This window comes from Macrotis lagotis, chromosome 1 (assembly GCF_037893015.1).
Source record: "Macrotis lagotis isolate mMagLag1 chromosome 1, bilby.v1.9.chrom.fasta, whole genome shotgun sequence".
Classification (NCBI taxonomy): Eukaryota; Metazoa; Chordata; class Mammalia; order Peramelemorphia; family Peramelidae; genus Macrotis; species Macrotis lagotis.
In genome coordinates, this window is record NC_133658.1 from 721,998,368 (window position 1) to 722,018,889 (window position 20,522).

General features: G+C 35.4%; 1 protein-coding gene across 7 annotated transcripts in view; it reads right to left on the reverse strand.

Annotated features, from left to right (window-relative positions):
• The window catches only part of NBEA (neurobeachin), a 796,125-nt gene that overhangs the window by 10,232 nt on the left and 765,371 nt on the right, over positions 1–20,522 (reverse strand). For all 7 annotated transcript variants that reach the window (XM_074216034.1, XM_074216037.1, XM_074216036.1 and 4 more), the window contains 3 exons: positions 18,384–18,455; positions 14,948–15,103; positions 9,358–9,528 (listed from right to left, as the gene is read on the reverse strand). In XM_074216034.1, the coding sequence (XP_074072135.1) occupies positions 9,358–9,528; positions 14,948–15,103; positions 18,384–18,455 (399 nt within the window). The remainder of the gene's footprint in view (positions 1–9,357; positions 9,529–14,947; positions 15,104–18,383; positions 18,456–20,522) is intronic.

Here is a 20,522-nt window from a genome sequence, read left to right on the forward strand (position 1 = left end):
GAGAAATATCAGTATTAATTCTGAGAGGACAGGAGAATCCATTTTCAGAAGTAGAAGGAACATCAGTCAGTCAATAACAAATGTTTATTAAGGGCTTGCTAAGTGTGGGGGGTACAAAGAAAGGAAAAATTCTAGTAGGATCAATGTTCATTCTATAGCAATGACACTGGCATCAACATTATGAATATAATATAAACAAAAATGCCTTTTGTGTAAAACTATCCCTGGATATGATTAAGCCCATAAAAGCTTATAGAAGTTGGAATATATGTGGTATTGTAAATGACCCTTCTCTGAGAAGCTTGTGTACTCTAGGAAAACAAGATTTGCATACCAATTTCTGTAAATTTTAAAAATATTTATTGGTTGGTTGAGAAAGAAGCCTGGGAATTAGGATAAGTTTCACTGAAGAAGGTGGGATGGAAAGAAAAGAAGAAGCAAAGCTTTATAAATGTTTAGTAAAAGGTCATAGATTTGAGAGCAGTGGCTAGTATTGAAAAATAAACAGTTAAAAGAAAGTATGGCCTAAAGTTTTCTGATTTTCATGTATGTTTGTTATTTTATGCTTTGAAAAACACAGGAATGAAAATATTTCTTTGAATAAGAACAGGAAGAGGAAAGTACCTGACAGTTTATAGATACTCAAATGTTCATTTTCCTCTATTTGGAGAGGACAATAATTTTTCTTCCCTTAAGATCTGTTGCTGCCAAGATTTAAAAATCATTTATATTATATCTTATGAAGCTAATTTTAATTACTTAAATAAAATTCTTTTTACTTTAAAAGTTTATTATACTTTAGAATATCAATGCAAATTGAATTTTGATGTTTAATTCTAATGTTTTTTAACAAATGTCCAGCCAAGAAGAAGCAATGTTAACCAGTATCTTTTGTGACTATCCTCTTGGAAGCTACAGTATATAATGAGAAATGTCAAGTCCCAAGATCAATAAGATTTCAAACTCTAGGGACACAACAGGGATAGCATTGATCCTCTTAAAGAACACCAGTCAGAGGCAGAATGTGATATATTGCAAAGAGAGGCTCAAGAGGATAAACGGCCAAGTCCAACATACCTACCTGACAAAAAATTCAATCAGCTTTTCATACAAGCTGCCTGCTCTCCTCTCTTCTCTTTCATGCAGGAGACTGCTTCCAATTAAAGTGTGCAAATTAATTTTTATCACTTCCAAATTAGTTTCTGAATTTGTGTAAAAGTCTGTTTCAGATGAAAGCATCTGTCCCTCACTTTTCTTCAATTCTATCATCTAGTCAGGTATATATTCCAAGTCTCTGAGATAATTTTCTATGTTCAAAATCACAGGTTTTTAAAGAGTGACACTCAATAAAGAGATCATAAAATATATAAATAAAGCAGTTACAATCAAAGTGTAATGTGTTTGAGGAAATCTTTGGCTGTTACTTTTATGATCTGTAACTATTGTATGTGCATTACTTTGTTTATAAATTACCCTGATGAGTCAATATGGTAAGTACTAAAAATCATTTAAAGAAAGATTAGCAGAGCTGGTAATGGCAATTTAAAAGTCTCTAAGTTGAGATGCCTGAATTATTCTCCAGAGGATTTAAGATACAATGGAAAATTGTTTCTCTACCATTCTCTATCATTTTCTAATGATTTTTTTCTCTAGGACATAAAAAGTACTATCAATCTTTTAAAAAGATAAAGAATAGGAGATGGGGGCAGCTAGGTGGCACAGTAGATAGAGCCTGGGCCCTGGAGTCAGGAGGACCTGAGTTCAAATTTGATCTCAGACACTTAATGGCCTAGCTGTGTGACCTTGGGCAAGTCACTTAAAAACCCCATTGCCTTAAATAAATAAAACTTAATAAAAGAATGCAAACATAAAACCATACCACTTAGGCATGTTTTTTAGAAATCTCAGTACCACATGGGGTTAAGTTGAATAATATAATTTCACACTGACAAGGATAAAGGATCCCATGAAGAGGAACAAGCAGGGAAGGGAATAAGTATTTATAAAGACCCCATTATCAACTAAGCTCTTACTTTATAAATAGTATTTCATTTGACTTTCATAATAACCCTCTGAGGTAGATGCTGCTATTATCCTTATTTTACAGTTTGGAAAACTGAGGCAGTCAGAGGTTAAATGACTTGTTCAGGGTTACACAGCTCATAAGTGTCTAAGGCTGGATTTAAGGTCTTCCTGACTCCAGGTCCAGTGCTCTAACCATTGCACCCCACCCAGCTGCCTAAGAGTTTGTCTCGTTGGCACTTGATGAAATAGTCAACCTCCATATTAAGACCTCAAATTAGGCTAACTAATGTAAATCTGGGGTAGCTTGACAAGTTCCTTTTAAATCAAAGATATAAATGTAGATGGAGCTGGTTCCCCCCCCCATCACAATAACTTATGATTTCCAAATATTTAACTGCAGTTTGGCAAATAGGGTGTTGGTCTTAAATCTATAAAGAAGTCCTTTTTATAGTTCAGAGGAAAAGTGAATTTACCCAGAGTTTTGCCCAGAGTATTATCATTAAGGGGAAAATATATTAAAAAAAATTTAAATTGTAAGCTTTTTGTGTTCAGTGACTATTTATGTCAACTCAACCTGACTTGATCCTTTTAAAGGCACTCAATTTATTAAAATTAATGTGAATTTTTGAAAAAACTTTGCTTGATGTTTTACTTATTAGATATTTTAAAAAGCTGATCTGGTCCTAGTGCATCTGAATCTATAATCACAGAATTCTAGAACTAGGACTGAAGGGAACCTCAGAGGCCATCTAACTGATCCTTTGTCCTTGCCCCTTCTGTTTTTATAGATAAGTAAACTTGAAGTCCTTAGAAGTTAATGACCTGCCCATGATCACACAAGTAGTAATTCTCACAGGTGAGATGTAAAGCCATGTCCTCTGTTTTTAGTCAGTACCACACAGCTTTCCAAGGAGTCAATCCAGTGTCTCCTCAACCCCTCCCACCCCAGCCCCTGAGTTTTCTTTCTGGGCACTAGGAAAGCTATTTCCATTTCTTTGCTTTAAACACTTACTTTATCTCTATAAAACTCTGTTAACTAAAGGACTTTGCTAATCCAGGTAGAAATGCAGTTCAGAGGAGGCAATAGGGATGGGAGCTCAAGAGAACATCTTCAGAAAAGAGGGAGAGATAGATCTAACACTGAGGTGTTTGTTAGAATATTATCTTTTGCTTGAGAGGTCATATTCCCTTACAAAAAGGGAGAATTCCTTTTGATACATCTCTTCATAGCCGAAGAGCATTTATACCAGAAAAACTCATCTAAACAACAAGTCAGTGGTTGGATGAGAAAGGCAAATTGAAGAGTTAAAACACTTGAACAACCATCATCTCAAGTTAATCCATATTTTAGTTTTATTTGACTGTTCTAATGGTGAAAATGGTTGTTCATGGAAATCCAAATTTTAAAGAATCTTTAATATGGATCTAATGGTGAATGATGTTTATGTTGTGTATGCTCTTTCAATATTTGGTGACTATCAGATTTTTAGATGGTAAAAATTTATGATTCAGGCAATATATATTTAAATGAACAGATAATTTGCTTCACAGCAGGAAAAGCAGCTTTCTAAGTGGCTATTTTTCCTTAAATTATAAATTTGTTTGTTTAATCTTGATTATTCTATGAAATGGTTTCTTACATTATAGAGCACAAATAGACCATAAAATAAAGTCTTAAACTAAACATAATGATAATATTAAAGTTCAGTAGAGAGTTCTCTTTCAGTGTGATGAGACAGATTTAGGTATGTAAATAGTTGCAAAATTTGAATAGGAAATTTGAGTTTTCAGAAACTACAATCTATGATAGACAGCTATAAGAAGTATCTGAATGATCTGCCATAGAGATAGATCTGCTTATGTAATGAAACACTATTAGAATGACTCATTAAAACAATGAACCTTTTAGTAAATATACTGAATGTTTTAAATTACATTTTAAGATATTTACATATATGAATTAAAATAACAATGTCATTTACCTATCTTCTATTAGGAATTTGTCTTTATGAATATTACTAATTTTAAAGGAAACAGTATCTCTTTAAACTTTTCTTGCTAATTGGCAACATGGAAGCTAAAGTCAATAATTAACTATCTTTTGGTTAAAAGATTATTATAAAAACAAAGTACCTAACCCACATAATTACTATAGTCTGACATTTTCCTCTGAATTCTTCACCTCCTTGAAGTCTATTATACATAATATCTTATCTCTACTACCAGATGACAGCTTTTAAGAAACTAATCCTTTTCTGAAATATCATTGGCATCATTTTTTTAGCTTAATTCCAAGATACTACCTAATTGGATTTAACCTACATTCCATGCTTTTAGTTTTTTTTAAAAACTAATAAATCCTAGTCATTAGCTATATCCAACTTGTACACATACAAACACAAATAAAATATATACATATATAGTATATACCATGTGTAATATATATAGTAATATACACACATGTATTTGATGTAACATAGAGAAATGCTGCTTAACAGAATTTTTTTCAAGATTTAATACTAATTTAATTTAATACTATTATTATATGAAGCAATCTTCTGAAAATCAACGTATAGAGATAATTTGAGGTAATAAACCAGTCAAGAATGATCTTACCTATGTAATAAAATGTTACATTTGGAAGTCTACCTAAATGAAGGGTTAAATTTTCTTTATGAAATATTCTTGTTTAAAAACAAGATTTTAAAAAAAAGCATACAAAGTTGTTAAGATGTTAACATTATTACTTAGCTGTGTGGCCTTGGGCAAGCCACTTAACCCCACTGTCTTGAAAAAAAGATGTTAGCATTTATAATCTTTATGCTCTACATAGTACAAATCAATAGTAACATTGTGGTTCACAATTCTAGGTAGGGAACCAATATATCATATTCTCCTTTCTCATTCTTTGCATACACATCCCTCACATCTCATTTTTAATTTATTTTGACAAAGTGTTCACATTTGCATGTCTGTTTCTGTTTCCACACACACACACACACACACACACACACAGTCCCAAAACTGCACTAAGACATGTGTATGTGTATGCTTGGATATGCATGTGCATGCGTATTATATATAAACACACATAAAGCACTGTTTTCATAAACTTTAGATAGAACCTTAGAAATCATCTTAAAAAAAATTCTAATCAACAGTATTTTTATGTTGCATCTTTCCCCATCATCTCTATCTTTGCTGTCTCTCTTCTGTATTTTCTTCTTTTCTTTCTTCACTATTACTGTTAAAAGGCCTATCCCATATGCTTTTCATAAATGAGGGGGAGTTCTTCAGGAATTATGAAAGTGTATCTCATCTACTTTTAAAGTCTGATATAGGCCAACTGTGCTTAATCAAACTATCCCAGAAGGACTTTCACGTGGTGCTTCTCCTCCATTGCCAACCCATGCAGACAGATCACTTCATGCAAATATTTTGGCTAGCAGCTGAACAAGAGGTACACATTTGTATTCTTTTATGATTCACTGAATTGTGTCACAAATATTCAAATAAACTGGTGTTTTGTAGTTAAGTGGGGAGTTGGGAAAGAATATCTTTTAACTTGTGTTCTCAACCCAGGGAGGGCAAAAGTCAAATGCTATTTATCATTAATGTTTTTTACATGTAAAATTTTAAAAATTTGTTTTTAAATATTTTGAATCCTGAACTCTCTCCCCCTCTTTCTCTCCCCTTCTCCCCTTACTGAGAGGCAAGCAATCTGATAGAGGCTATACTCTTTCTTATTTATATTAAATAATGCATGCATTATTTCAACTCTAATTTGCCTGAATAGCTGAAAATTGACTAAAAATAGTAGTTTGATAATAAAATCATTAACTGTTTTAAATTAATTTGACCAATTAGTTAAGAAATTTTATTAAGAGGGGTGGAGCCAAGATGGTGACAAGGACAAGAACGGATAGTGTCTTAGGCGCTCTCTCATAAAACTCATAAGCTAAGGACTTTAACTAAATTTTTGAGAGACAGAACCCACAGAGGGACCCAGTAAGGCAGTTCTCCTACTCAAGGTAACCTGGAAAAGAGCAGAAAGGCTCTGGTCTCTGGGGTTGGAGGGGTGACCCACCAGAGGGGTGGCCCGCCAGAGCGAAAGAACTTCAGCCTCCGGAGGTAGCCCCAGGGCGCTGGGAGCTGGGCTCACAGCAGCGGGGGAGTCTCCTGAGCTATGCCCCGGGGAACACCAGGCACAAAGTGGGGGAACAGCGGGGGACCTCTGCCAGAGCTAGCACGTGGAGCCCAGCCCTCAGAGCACACAGAGAGCAAAGTGGCCAGCACAGCCAAGTTCCAGGAAACAGAAGCAGGTGGAGCTGGTAAGCAGGAGCCCCCAGGGCATGAGCCCATTGAGCTGAGGGAGGGGAGTGAAGAGAGACTGCCCAGCTCTGTCCTCTGGCTCTGGAACAGGACTCTGGGGCTCTGACCACATTCAGATCCTGATCGCAGTCTAGGCTCCCACACAGAACAGCAGTGGCCCCCTCCTTTTGGGAGTGTCCCAAAAGCTCAAGAAGCACCCCAAAACCAGGCGCTCAGACTGGGAAAATGAGCAAGCAGAGAAACAAGGGAATACCATTGAGAAATATTTTGCATATGAGCCCAAGAAGGATCAAAATACTCACTCTGAAGATGAGGAAGCACAAGCTCCTGCATCTAAAGACTCCAAGAAAAACAGAAATTGGGCTCAGGCTATGACAGAGCTCAAAAAAGACTTTGAAAATCAAATGAGGGAGTTAGAAGAAAAACTGGGAAAAGAAATGAGAGAGATGCAGGAAAAACATGAAAATGAAGTCAGCAGCCTAGTCAAGGAAATCCAAAAAAATGCTGAAGAAAATAGCATGCTAAAAACCAGCTTAGGTCAAATGGATAAAACAGTTCAAAAAGTTATTGAGGAGGGGCGGCTAGGTGGCATAGTAGATAAAGCACTGGCCTTGGAGTCAGGAGTACCTGGGTTCAAATTCAGTCTCAGACACTTAATAATTACCTAGCTGTGTGGCCTTGGGAAAGCCACTTAACCCCATTTGCCTTGCAAAAAAAAAAGTTATTGAGGAGAAGAATGCTTTATAAAGCGAAATTGGCCAGGTGGAAAAAGAGATAAGAAAGCTCTCTGAGGAAAACAAATCCTTCAGACAAAGAATAGAACTCAGGGAGATTGATGAATTTACAAAAAATCAGGACTCAATACTTCAAAACCAAAAGAATGAAAAATTAGAAGAAAATGTGAAACATCTCATTGAAAAAACAACTGATATGGAAACAGACTTAGAAAAGATAATTTAAAAATTATTGGAATACCTGAAAGCCATGATCAGGAAAAGAGCCTTGACATCATTTTCAGACTTACTACAGGAAAATTGCCCTCATATTCTAGAAGCAGAGGGCAAAATAGAAATGGAGAGAATCCACTGATCCCCTCGAGAAAGAGATCCCAAAAAACCAACCCCTAGGAATATTATAAACAAATTCCAGAACTCTCAAGTCAAAGAGAAAATATTACAGTCAGCCAGAAGGACACAGTTCAAATATTGTGAAGCTGCAGTCAGGATCACACAGGACTTAGCAGCAACTACACTGGAAGCTCGTAGGGCTTGGAATACAATATACCGGAAGGCAAAAGAGCTTAGAATGCAGCCAAGAATGAACTACCCAGCAAGGCTGAATGTCCTCTTCCAGGGAAAAAGATGGACTTTCAATGAACCAGGGGAATTTCAAATGTTCCTGTTGGAATGGCCAGAGCTGAATAGAAGGTTTGATCTTCAGATACAGGACTCAGGTGAAGCATAGAGATTGGAGAAGGGGAAAATATGAGGGACTTAATGATGATGAACAGCATGTATTCCTGCAGAGAAAAATGACACTGATAATACTCATATGAACCTTCTCAGTTAATAGAGCAGGTAGAGGGAGCTTTTATAGTTGAAGCACAGGAGAAAGCTGAATTTGAAGATAAAATACAGTATAAAAATGGAGTCAATAGATAAAAGGGAAATGTAATGGGAGAATGAAAAAGGAGAGGGGGAATAGGCCAAGATATTTCATATAAGATTTTTCTTTATTACAATGAGCTATTGCAATGATATGGAAGGGGAGAGGCAAGGGGGAATGAGGGAATCTTTGCTCTCATCAGAGGTGGCTGGGAGAGGAAACAGCATATATACTCAATGGGGTATAGACATCTGGAGTAAGAAGGAGTGAAGGGGGACAGGGGAAAGGGGGGGATATGAGTGATGGAGGAGAGGATGGACCATGGGGGGGGGAGAGTGGTCAGATATAACACATTTTCTTTTTTACTTCTTGCAAGGGGCTGGGATTGGAAGGCCTGTCCGGAACCATAGGGCCAGGTAGATGCTGGGCCTAAGGGGTGGTATGGGGGCTTGGGGCCTCTTGGCCCCAGAGCCGGGGATCTGTCTGCTATGCCACTCAGCTATCCTACAGCAGAGTCAGAGTGAAAGGAGAGAGAAAACGTAGTACATAGTAGTGGAGAAATACGAAAGGAGGGAGTTGCGATCAGCAATGGCAACGGTGGAAAAATATGGATGTAACTTTTGTGATGGACTTATCATAAAGAATGTGATCCACCCGTGACAGAGCTGGTAGTGTTGGAACAAAGACTCAAGCACATTTTTTATTATCATTATTTTTTGGGGGGGGTGCAGGGCAAATGGGGCTAGGTGGCCTGCCTGGGGACGCATAGCAGGGTGATCATTGGGTGTCTGAGGCCAGATTTGGACCCAGGTACTCCTGGCTCAAGGGCCAATGCTCTGTCCGCCACCCAGCCACCCCTACCATTATTACTATTTTATTTTATTTTGGGTCTTTTTTCTTCTTCTTTTTTTGTTTTTTTGCAGGGCAGTGGTTCGGGTTGCTTGCATGTCATACGGCTGGGTGATTGTTGGGTGGACAGGGCTGGATGTGGGCTTGGGTGCTCATGGCTCCAGGGCTGGTGCTCCATCCATTGTGTCACCTGGCCATACCTACAATTATTACTATTATATTTTTTAATTTTAATTTTTTTCTCTCCCCTTTACTTTATTCCTCAAGCAAGTTTATATTTATGGGGGAGGGGGTATTTCATTTACTCTTAAATAAGAATATTTTATTAATGTATAAAAACATTATTTGTACAAAATGAGAATAAATATTAAATAAAATATTAAAATTTTTTTTATTAAGAATTACTTAGAAATTTATTAGATTCAACTAGGAGTAATTTTCAATTTTCAAAATAATGTAAATATTAAAATGAATACAATAGCTTAGTTGAAAAATCAAGAAAATTGATTAATTCTCTTATAAGACAATTTACAGATAAGTACTTACTGCTATTGGGGTTATCTCCTATGATATGATGTCTTCCACTCCAGTACCAGAGCAGGAGGGTAGCATCTCGAGATCCAGACACAATATAGCAATCTCCTCCTATGTAGGATTCAGATCTGGCCAGGCAAGTGACAACATCCCAATGGCCAAATACAATCTGAGTTAATTTCCCTAAAATCAAAACATAAGAAGTTCATTTGTATTCAATACTTTTAAAAAATAAAATTCTGCATATGTTGATTCCATTATGGTAAAGAAGACTAGATATCTATCGATCTATCTATTCACCCAACTCTAGATAGGGATATTAGATTATTTCTGAAAAGTGAGAGTAGTGTGTCAATTCCCAGATTTCAGGAACTAGGATGTTAAAATGTTAAAGTAAAAAATAATATGAGAACTTTTCTTTCTGAAGTTTGGGACTCGGAGTTCTATGGTTCATTAAATCTATTTGGAGAAGATGGACTAGGACTTAGTACGGGAATTTTGAATTCCTTAATCAGTGCTCAGAACAGGGTTGATTATTGGGAAAAACATAATTAGCATTCAACTTTATATTTTCTTTTTTTTCTTTTCCCTTTTTTAAAAAATTGGTTAATTTTCTAATTATATGGAAAGATAAGTTTTCAGTATTCATTTTTTTTTTTAGGTTTTTGCAAGGCAATGGGGTTAAGTGGCTTGCCCGAGGCTACACGGCTAGGTAATTATTAAGTGTCTGAGACCAGATTTGAATCCAGGTACTCCTGACTTCAGGGCAGGTGCTTTATCCATTGTGCCACCTAGCCGCCCCCCAGTATTCATTTTTATAAAGTTTTCTCTCTCCCTCTATCTTAATTTAGCAAGTAATCTACAACTGTATCTTTCCTAAAATAAATTATATATTTTTCTCAATTAAGAACAGTCTACCCAAAACCTCAATAGAAAAGTAAAGCTTTTGGAATAAACATGTATGTATAGTCAAGCAAAACAAACTTCTACACTGGGAAATGTACTCCTTTCCACCTCCCCCACACCCAAAAAGGTTTCATTCATCCTCTGGATTCTTTGAAAGTTATTTGTCTTTACCATATCTTTGACACTGTATAAATCAGGACATCCAACCTTTTAACTATTCTGGGCCACATACCTCAACAAAAACCCATTAGGGGCCACACAGAGAATTCAATAAACATTTATGAGTACAATGCAAAGAGCTTTGAGTGCAACAGTCACAACACAACCACCACCTCCCAAACCAACAAATGGAATGGCCAACATGATTGAGCCTGGGGACTGCTGTGGACCTTCCAGTTGCATCAGTTCATAAAAATCTACTCAAATTTCCCTGGAACCACCCCCTTTATCATTTCTTATAAAACAATAATATTCCATAACATTCATAGCTCATAATTTGTTCAATCATTGCTCAATTGATGATAATCTCAGATTTCTATTCTTTGTTATCTTTTTCCCCCAAAGCAACGGGGTTAAGTGTCTTGCCCAAGGCCACAAAGCTAGGTAATTAAGTGTCTGAGACCAGATTTGAACTCAGGTACTCCTGACTCCAGGGCCAGTGTTCTATCCACTGCGCCACCTAGTTGACCCTTATTCTTTGTCATCTCAAAAAGAACTACATTTACTGGTACATCTTATTTAGAATTTATTTTGCTTTGGACCAATTTCTTCTCATTCTACTTTCTCTCTAGGCAGCTAGATGGTGTCATAGTACAATGAGTGTGGATCTGGAGTCAGGAAACCAGAGGTCAAATATGGCCTCAGACATGGCACTAGCTTTGTGACCTTGATCAAGTCATGTAGCTTTTGTCTGTCTCAGTTATCTCATCTGTAAATAAAAATAAAATAAATAGCACCTACTTCTTAGGATTATTGTAAGGCCCAAATGAAGTAATATTTTTAAAGCATTTAGTACGATATCTGATACATAATAAGGACTCAATAAATCCTTCCTTCCTGATGCTCCCCCTTTCCCTTCTTTTTCCTTTTTGAGTCAAATATATCACTACCAATTCTGTCTTTGACTATGTACGTGTTCTTTTCACCTCTGACCAGTTCAGATACGAGTAAGGTTTAGATATTAATTACTCCTCCCACTCCTTGAACACCCTGGTTCTGTTATATAATTTTGCCTAATCTTTCATGTTCTTCCCCGACTAGTGCATTCCTCTTTCCATTCTTTTCCTAGGCCATGTTTACATAGATTCCTTCCTTCTTTAACCCCTGATGATGTTAGGGCTTAGAGGAGACATATTATAAGCCCCATCTTAGAATGCAAGTAGTTTAGTTTATCCTTGTTTAGCCCTTATGATTGTTCATTTGTGTTTACCTTTTTGTTTCTCTTAACTCCTGAACCTCAAAAATTTTATGCAGCTCTGATCTTTTTTTTTTTTTATCAGAAATGTTTGGAAGACCTGTATTTCATGAAAAGCCCACTTATACCCCTTTAGTATTACACTCAGTATTTCTGGGTAAGTTATTCTTGGCTCTATGCCTATATCCTTTGCCTCTTGGATTATCTTATTCCAAGTTTTCTGCTTCTTTATAATGGTGGCAGCTAAATCATGTGAGAACCTGACTGTATCTCCTTGATATTGGAATTCTTTCTTTTTGGCTGCTTGCTATATTTTTTCTTTCACCTGAAATTTCTGGATTTTGTTTATTATGTTCCTGGGATTTTTAAATTTTCTTTTATTTTTTTCCCTGGAGGAGACCATTTATTTCCATTTTGTCCTCTGACTCTAAGACAAGAGTTAACAAATGATGGTTCACACAGTAGACAGAGCACCAGAATGGGAGTCATGGGGACCTGAATTCAAATTTAGCTGTGTGACCCTTGGGCAAGTCACAAAAACCAAAACAACCAAAAAAATCTATGGTCCATGGACCAAATGGGCTTTGCTTGTTATTTTGTGAGCTCATGAGCTAAGAATAATTTTTTACATTTTTATAAGTTTAAAAAAACCTATAGAAGAGTAATTTTGTAATACATGAAAATGATATGAAATTCAAATTTTAGCATCTATAAATAAAATTTTGTTAGAACACACCTAAGTTCATTCATTTTTTACTACCCATTGCTGCTGTTGAATAATAACAGTCAATCTGTTTTGTAATGATAGAAAACATCATGTGGGCCTCTTCACATTATTGCCTGGCACACTAAAAATTGCAATGGTGCTTATATGTGAAACCTATACTGCAGTAAAGTCAAGTCAGCTAATGGTGTTTTAATCACAAATAATATCAACTGACTTTACATATATACACACACACACACACACACACACACACACACACACACGCTTCCCATGTTGTCACAAGTTAAGACAAGAAGCAATTTCTCAATTCCCATTCATATTCAGTAGATATATTTTCTGAGCTCAAACTACAGTTCTAGCAGTGTTTTATAGACCTCAATACAAGTGCGAAAGAATTTTCCATATTTCAAAAATCTATTTAACTAGGAAATTGAGGAGCTTCCATCTAGCCCTCAATTGAAAGGATTAATTTGCAATATAATGTCACACCAACAGGCAAATATCAAGAGAAGAACCTAATAGAAGTCTGAAAATGCCTTCCAAGGGAGCAATATGAACAATGAAAATTTTAGGCTCATGGATTGATATTAGTATTTGGCAATAGTTCTCTGGGGAAATTGTTTTTTCAAAGACAAAAATATGCAAACTCTTACAGATCAGCAACATTTGCAATAAATTTTGAATAAAAAGAACTCTAAATCTGAACCCCAATTAAACAATATGTTAACTGCCCCCCAATTCCATTCTTCTCATTAATAGACTTATATTACAAAAAACTGTACTTATTTATTATATTTTGAATTTTGTCAAAAATTGTGTTAATTTGTTCTTTGTTTTACACACACACACACACACACACACACACACACACACACACACACGTTAGGCAGATACAAAGACAACAAACAAGGCAATCTCTGCCCTAAAGGTATTTATGTTCTATTGGTGGTACATAATGTGTACACTGAAAAGCAAATGCAAAATATATACAGAGTAGATACAAATTAACTTGGTGGGGGGAGGATACTAACAACTAGGGAATTAGGACAGGCCTTCTACAGGAGCTGGTCCTTGACCCGCTTTTTGAAAAAATCTGGAAATTCTATGAGATGGAGGTGAAAGAAAGCCTGGAGTATGGGAAACAGCTTATGAAAATAAACAGAGACAGGAGATGGCATGTCATGCATGGTGAACAGCAAACTGGTCAAACTGAATGAAGTAATGTGCAATAAGCCAGGTAAGTTACCAATGATCTCTCAGTTGCTAAATGCAATGACTTTTTCCTCAAACCTCATTCTCCTTGATTTCTCTGCAGCTGCTGACACTTGACTGTTTCCTCTTCCTTGATACTTTCTTCTCTCTAGGTTTTTAGGACACCATTCTCTTTTAGTTCTTCTCCTACCTATCTGACTACTACTGCTCTGTCTCCTTTGTTGAATCCTCCAGATCAGGCCCAATAATTGTAGGTATTTCTGGGGATTCTGTCTTGGGTCCTCTTCTCTTCTCCCTTTATTCTACTTCACTTGGGGAGTTCATCAGTTTCAATGGATATAATTACTACCTCCATGCTGATGTTCCTCAAACCTGCCTTTCCTGCCCCAGTTGCTATCCTGACCTCCAAATCTTGCATTGTCAACTGCCTTTGAAATATCTTTTGATACCTTAAACTCACTGTGTCCAAAACAGAACACATTTTCACTCAAAACCCTTCTCCCTTTCCTACATTTTAGAGGCTACATTATCCTCAGGATCACAACCTAGGAGTCACTGTGGATTACTCACTATCTTTCCTCCCTCTCCCCAAATCTAAGCTGTTGCCAAGACTAGTCTCTTTTATCTTTACAACATTTCTTGAATATGCCCCCTTCTCTACTCTGACAGTGCTAACACTCTGGTGCAAGTCCTTATCATCTTATACTGGATCATGGCAATAACTTGCTGGTGTGTTTACCTGCTTCAAGAGTTTCCTCACTCTAGTCTATCATCCATTCAGCCATTAATGTGATTTTCCTAAAACACAGGGCCCTACTCATAAACTCCAGTGACTACCTATTTTAAAGTCAAAATGCTCTGTTTGGCTTTCCAAGCTCTTCATACTAGGCTCCTCCCTATTTTGCCAGTCTTCTTGCACCTGGTGACTGCCACATACTCTTCAATCTAAGTGACAATGGCCTCATAGCTGTTTCACAAACAAGACACTTAATTTCTCAGCTCTGGGCATTATTTTGGTTGTCTTCCATGCATGGAATGCTCTCCCTCCTTCACTATGACTATTGACCTCCTTGGCTTTCTTTCAAGTTCCAATGAAAATCCTTCTTTTACTAGGAGCCTTCACCAATCCCTCTTGATTCCAGTGCATCCCCTCTGTTAAATTATCTCCTATTTATCCTATAAATAGCTTGCTCTGTACATATTTGTTTGCAAATTGTCTCCCCCATTAGAGTGTAAGCTCCTTGAGGACAAGGGCTAATTTTTAGAGTGTGGCACATAGTAGATGCTCAATAAATGCTTACTAATTGAAAGGTAGGCAGGAGTTAGATTATTTAGGACTTTACCTGTTTCTGTAGAATAAACTCTAAAACTCTTATCCCAGAATCCACAAATAAGAATGTAACGATTATCTGCTGTGACAACAAAACAATGTGCATTGATTTGTATGCTTTGATCCACAAGGTCTGTGATCTGCCGTTTGTTCACACCAGAGTTATTTGCTGTAAATAAATGCAAATAAAGTTTATAAGTAAATTATTCCTATAATTCTATTATGAAATTTTGGAAGAAAATGTCAATGTTTAAATTTTAATGAACTATGAATTTATTGCATTTAAAAATACTGATACTGTTAGATATGTAAAATTGCTTTGAGATTTCTCTTCAAGGAAAATATACTTTTCCTGGTCGTGGCAATTATTATGAAACTACTTCACATGGCTTAAAACATACTCGAGGAATTTAAGTATTCAAAAAGATATGACAAATTAGGGAAAATATGTTTAAAATACAATAAGTTGACTATCTCTTCTATAGCTCAAAAATTTATATAAAATAAAATAATATAATGAAATATCTTTAACATAATAATAAAATATTCAATAAAAAATTAAAACCATTGAGATAATTGGTATTCAGTAAATGCTGTATCTGATATTTGTGTAATGAAAATTGGTTTAAATATCCCAGAATGTTATTTTCTGACTTCATTTGACATTTATTTGAAATGATAGATTTGTACAAAAAAATTGTTTTCTAGGTAAACCAACAGAGAGCTTTAGGTCAGCAGTTTTAAAAATCTTGATTATCAACCAACAGAAGGTCTTTCCAGAATGGGTTTGTGTGAGAAATGTAAAAAATAAAAAGGAATGGGGAGAAATAGGAGATAAAGAATAGAGAGCATTAGTGAACAGCATTGGGATTAAATCTGAATAAACCCAGGAGCCCAGACAAAGTATGATTTCCCTAGTGCCTGTCTCTTTGCTTGTCTGTCCCCTTGTACTTCTCTTCTCTTTCAGGGTATTAAAAAATTTTTTTTTTTGAATTTTACAATCCCCCCCATTTCACTTCCCTCCCCCGCATCCCACAGAAGGCAGTCTGTCTTTACATTGTTCTGTGCTATACCAGTGTGCTGAATCTTTAAACAGAAAAGAGTGCCTTTCATGTGCACATGTTTAAGTTAACTATTCTGCCTTAGGACTCATTCAAAACTAAATGCCCCTTTCAGATAATGCAACTTTAAAAATAGCTATTAAAAATGATAAATAGTGAAATAATCCAAGGATAGACAACACTAGAAAATAATTCATCCCTGAATAATTGATATTTAGTGGAAATTTTAATTTTGCTATCACACATTCTACTATGATTGTTTGATGGTCACAATGGCAATGACTTCTAGATCTCAAACTATACCAGTGTATCTTGAAATATCTTTGGACCTAAACGAATGAATTTGAGTATGATTTGGTGAAAAGGTATCAAGTAATGCTTACATCCTATCTCATTTTAAGACTTAAAGACCATATCTAATAATGAGACAATAATAATAATAATAATAATAATAATAATAATAATAATAATAATGATGATGATTTACATTTAGATATGTTTCATAGTTCACATAAAGCATCTCATTTGATTTTCAGTACCAATAGTCAGTGAAGCAGATTAGGGCAAATAATATTAGTATTACTACTGTAGGTTGTAGAGAACAGAGATTCACTGCGATTAAATACCGTCCCTCAGTTCACTCAGCTAGGAAGTGGCAAAGACGGGACTATAATTTAGGCTTTCTGCCTCCTATGCACTTTCTCTTTCAACCTCCTGTCCTCTAGGCAACATGCATATTGATGCAAGTGGGTATTGTCTATGCAGTGTTAAAGAACAACTATACTTTGTGGGTCACTTATGTCTTTATGTGGGTCACATTAGTTCAATGACCACATACTGACCCCCTTGATACTGTCTTGCAAGTACAAGATATCTGGGTCCAGGGAGAAAATGTTAACACAAATCCATCATAACTACTAGTAAAATAATTCAAAGTGCATTCTTTATTAATGGTGGACCAGTAATGCCATTTTGTTACATAAAGGCCTGAAATGATACTTGCTAAGTGTACTATACAAGTATCAGAATGTATATAATTCACATAATTTTCAGGGTTTTCCTCAAATTGCTTTAAAATGCTTAAAAAATGAGATCAACTTTTAAAAATATTATTATTAAAAACCCTCTATTCAATTTATAGGAGAGAAATATGGAGTAGAGCTAGTAGTCAGGATGGCCTAGGTTCATATCCTTCCTGGGGTTGACCCATGCTAGTTGTGATCCTAGACAATGATTCAGGCACCTAAGACAATGAACTGTAGAGCTTTTGCTGATTTAGAAGGAACTTCTTCATTAGAAACAAAGCTCTTTAAATGAAGGAAAGATAAAATGAAACAACTTATTCTCTCTTCCCCACAACTCAAATCAATTTATACTGGAATAACAATATATACTAGAGTTATAGAGACAATATCTAACATGGAAACCTTTGTTGTTATCTTCATTTTAATTCTTCACCACATTGAGCATTTTTAAGACAAGGTAACCTGTATCTCTCCTGTTCAGTCAAACTTATTTTTTAAAAAGTCCTTTAGATTTACAACTTCCACTTCCTCACCTCTCAATTGTCTAATTCCCTGAAATATGGCTTTACATCTTACCTTTTTTAATGAAGTCGCTTTCTTAAAAATTACAAATGATTCCAATGGCTATATTCCAGTCTTTTCTGGATCTTATCTCTCTTGATCTCTTAACAGCTTTTTATATTATTGACCTGCTGGACTCTTTCTTCTCCCTCAGCTTTCATGTCTTTTCCTACTTTTTTTGGGTCCTTTCCTTCATTGATCATCATACATCTTAGTATGAATGTTTGCCAAGGGTCTCTGTCCTGGGCCTTCTCCTCTTTATCTCCACATTCTTTCTAGAGACTTCAAAAACTCCCAAGGACTCAAGTATGATCTCTGACCTGATGACTTCCAAATCTCTCTCCAACTTTAATTTCTCTCTTGAACTCAAGTTATCTATTACCAGCTCATGCTGGATAGCCACTTCTGGAAGTCTACAGACATCTCAATCTCAAAATGTTAGGAAAGGAGCTCCTTACCTCCAAATCTCTCTACCAAACCTTTCTTTCTTCCTAACTTCTCTATTTTTATTTAGGGCAACATCTAGTTTAGGGCATCTTCTAGTCATCCAGATTCTAGATCTTAAAATGAAGGATAATAGAGAACAGATTTAGAACTAGAAGGGCCTTTAGAAGTCATTCATCTCACTGCTCCATTTTATAGATGAGAATCAATTTTGTACAGATATAAAGTAAGAGTTGCAATTTCAATTTTATTATTATAAATTATTATTTAATTCTTTGCAAAATATGAACATACCAAAAAGATGAAGATTAAATGTCCTTGGAAATGGTTTTAAACCTTTGCCATATCTTTTACATACCAATCAAAGGGTCCATTTCAATGGGAAGATGATGGGCTTGATCCAAGGAGTATCCTGGGGCTCCTCTGAGACCTAAAGATAAAAGAATTAATGATATTATTATAAACTATTATGTAAAAATGATTTTTACCCAATAATAGTCTCTTAAGATTATGATCTGTTTGTATATACTCTACACCTTTATATAACAAACATATATAACCTCTTTGGACAAAATTATTTTACTACTTCTAAGGATAATAGTAATAAGATTTATGTAGTGCTTTCCAAAGTATTTTATGTATTATATCACTTGGGTAGTACACTGTATTGTTTTTTATAGATAACTCAAGGTTATCATTAGTTTAACAAACATTTTTTAACACAAATTCTAGTTATAATTTTCATACAAATGTAGTGAAAAATACATGGTTACATGCTTTAAAGAAGTGTGACTGCATATGTTAAATAATATAGAAAATTAAAATATTTATAATTTTGGCTCAACCATTTGAATAATTTAGCTGAAAGAATCTGAGGTTTCAATCAATTTACTTGGGATATACAGAAAGTCTCAATACCCTTCTCATTCTTCTCATAGTAAAACATTCTATTTTTTTAGAGTTGCTCGAATTCCAAAAACTTGACAGTGAGATTGATTAGAGTGTAGGAATAGTAAAGTAGACCTAGGATTTCACTTGATTGGTAACTCTTGAATGAGAAGATTTCTTTAACCAATGTAGGATGATATCTTTTCAACAACTTATAGTCTTAGAGAGATGTTCAGAGCATTAAGAGAGGAAGTAATTTGGTTAGTCACATAGCCAGTATGTGTCAGAGAAGCAACTGAACCAAGGTCCTCCTGGTTGTACTCCTTCTGGTTAATAGTAGTGGCTCAGATGAAGTTTCTTATGTTGATTATAACAATAGTGAATTGGAATAGTGATTTAAACTCTTCTCCCATTTATTCATTAAAATATAATTTTATCAGGGGTGGCTAGGTGGCGCAGTGGATAGAGCACCTGCCCTGAGTTCAAATCTGACCTCAGACACTTAATAATTACCTAGCTGTTTGGCCTTGGGCAAGTCGCTTAACCCCACTGCCTAACAATTAAAAAAAAAACTAAAAAAATATAATTTTATCCATAAGAATCTGGAAGGAGGGCATACATTGAACCTAAATTTAATGCCTTTTAATAATGAAACCAGAACTCTACAACCAGGGGCTGGTGCTCCCTTGACTAGGATGCCTAGGTTAGATTATTCTGGTTAGGCATTCCAAGAGCATCTTTCATACTTCTGTCATTTCTTTCATACTTTCAGGGACTAAGAGGTTTAAAGTTTTTATCATTCCTTTTATGGTAACATAAAAAAGTCTCTTCATTTTGTGGATTAACAAACTAATGAACAGAAAATTTAAAATGACATTCCAAAGTATATACTGAGTCAATGACAAATCAAGAGAGAATTTAATAACCAGTGTACTATGACAATAAGAAGAGTTGGACACAACAAATAACTGAGGAACAATAACGATAGCAACAGCTGACAAATGGGATTCTGTTCGCAAAATCCTTTATGCAAATTATCTCCAAGCTGTGTAACTTTACACTTTAATTTCTATTTCTGTTTCTAAATGGGAAAAATGGCTATTTATCCTCTTTTTATTTCAATGTTTTCTTTACCACTAAAAAATGAGCACCTTGAATGTAGGGGTTGTGATTTTTGCTTTTTGTTGTATATCTGGTGCTTAGCACAGTGTCTAACACATAAAAAGTACTTAATAAATTCTAGTTGACTGACTATTCATTGACTCAATTCCAGGTGAAACCAGGTGAAAAGAAAGGGGTGCAGACTCTGAAGTAGATCAGGCTTTGGCTTAGCTAAAATCATAATCTGAAAGGTTAATTTTTTAGCTTCTTTAAAGTTTCCTGTGCACTAATGTGGTTAAAAAACAGTCTTAACTTTTTGGAGACATTCTTGCTATATATTTCAAAATGAATGAAAGGAGCTTTGCTCATTAAATGTGAGTATAACAATATCAACCAAAGAAACATTTTAAAGAATTTTCATGAGACAAGCTATAAAAGATAGTGGTCCAGTTCTAAATTATAAGCTATGGACATTAGAAAAATTCAGTTCTATCAATTTAACATGGTC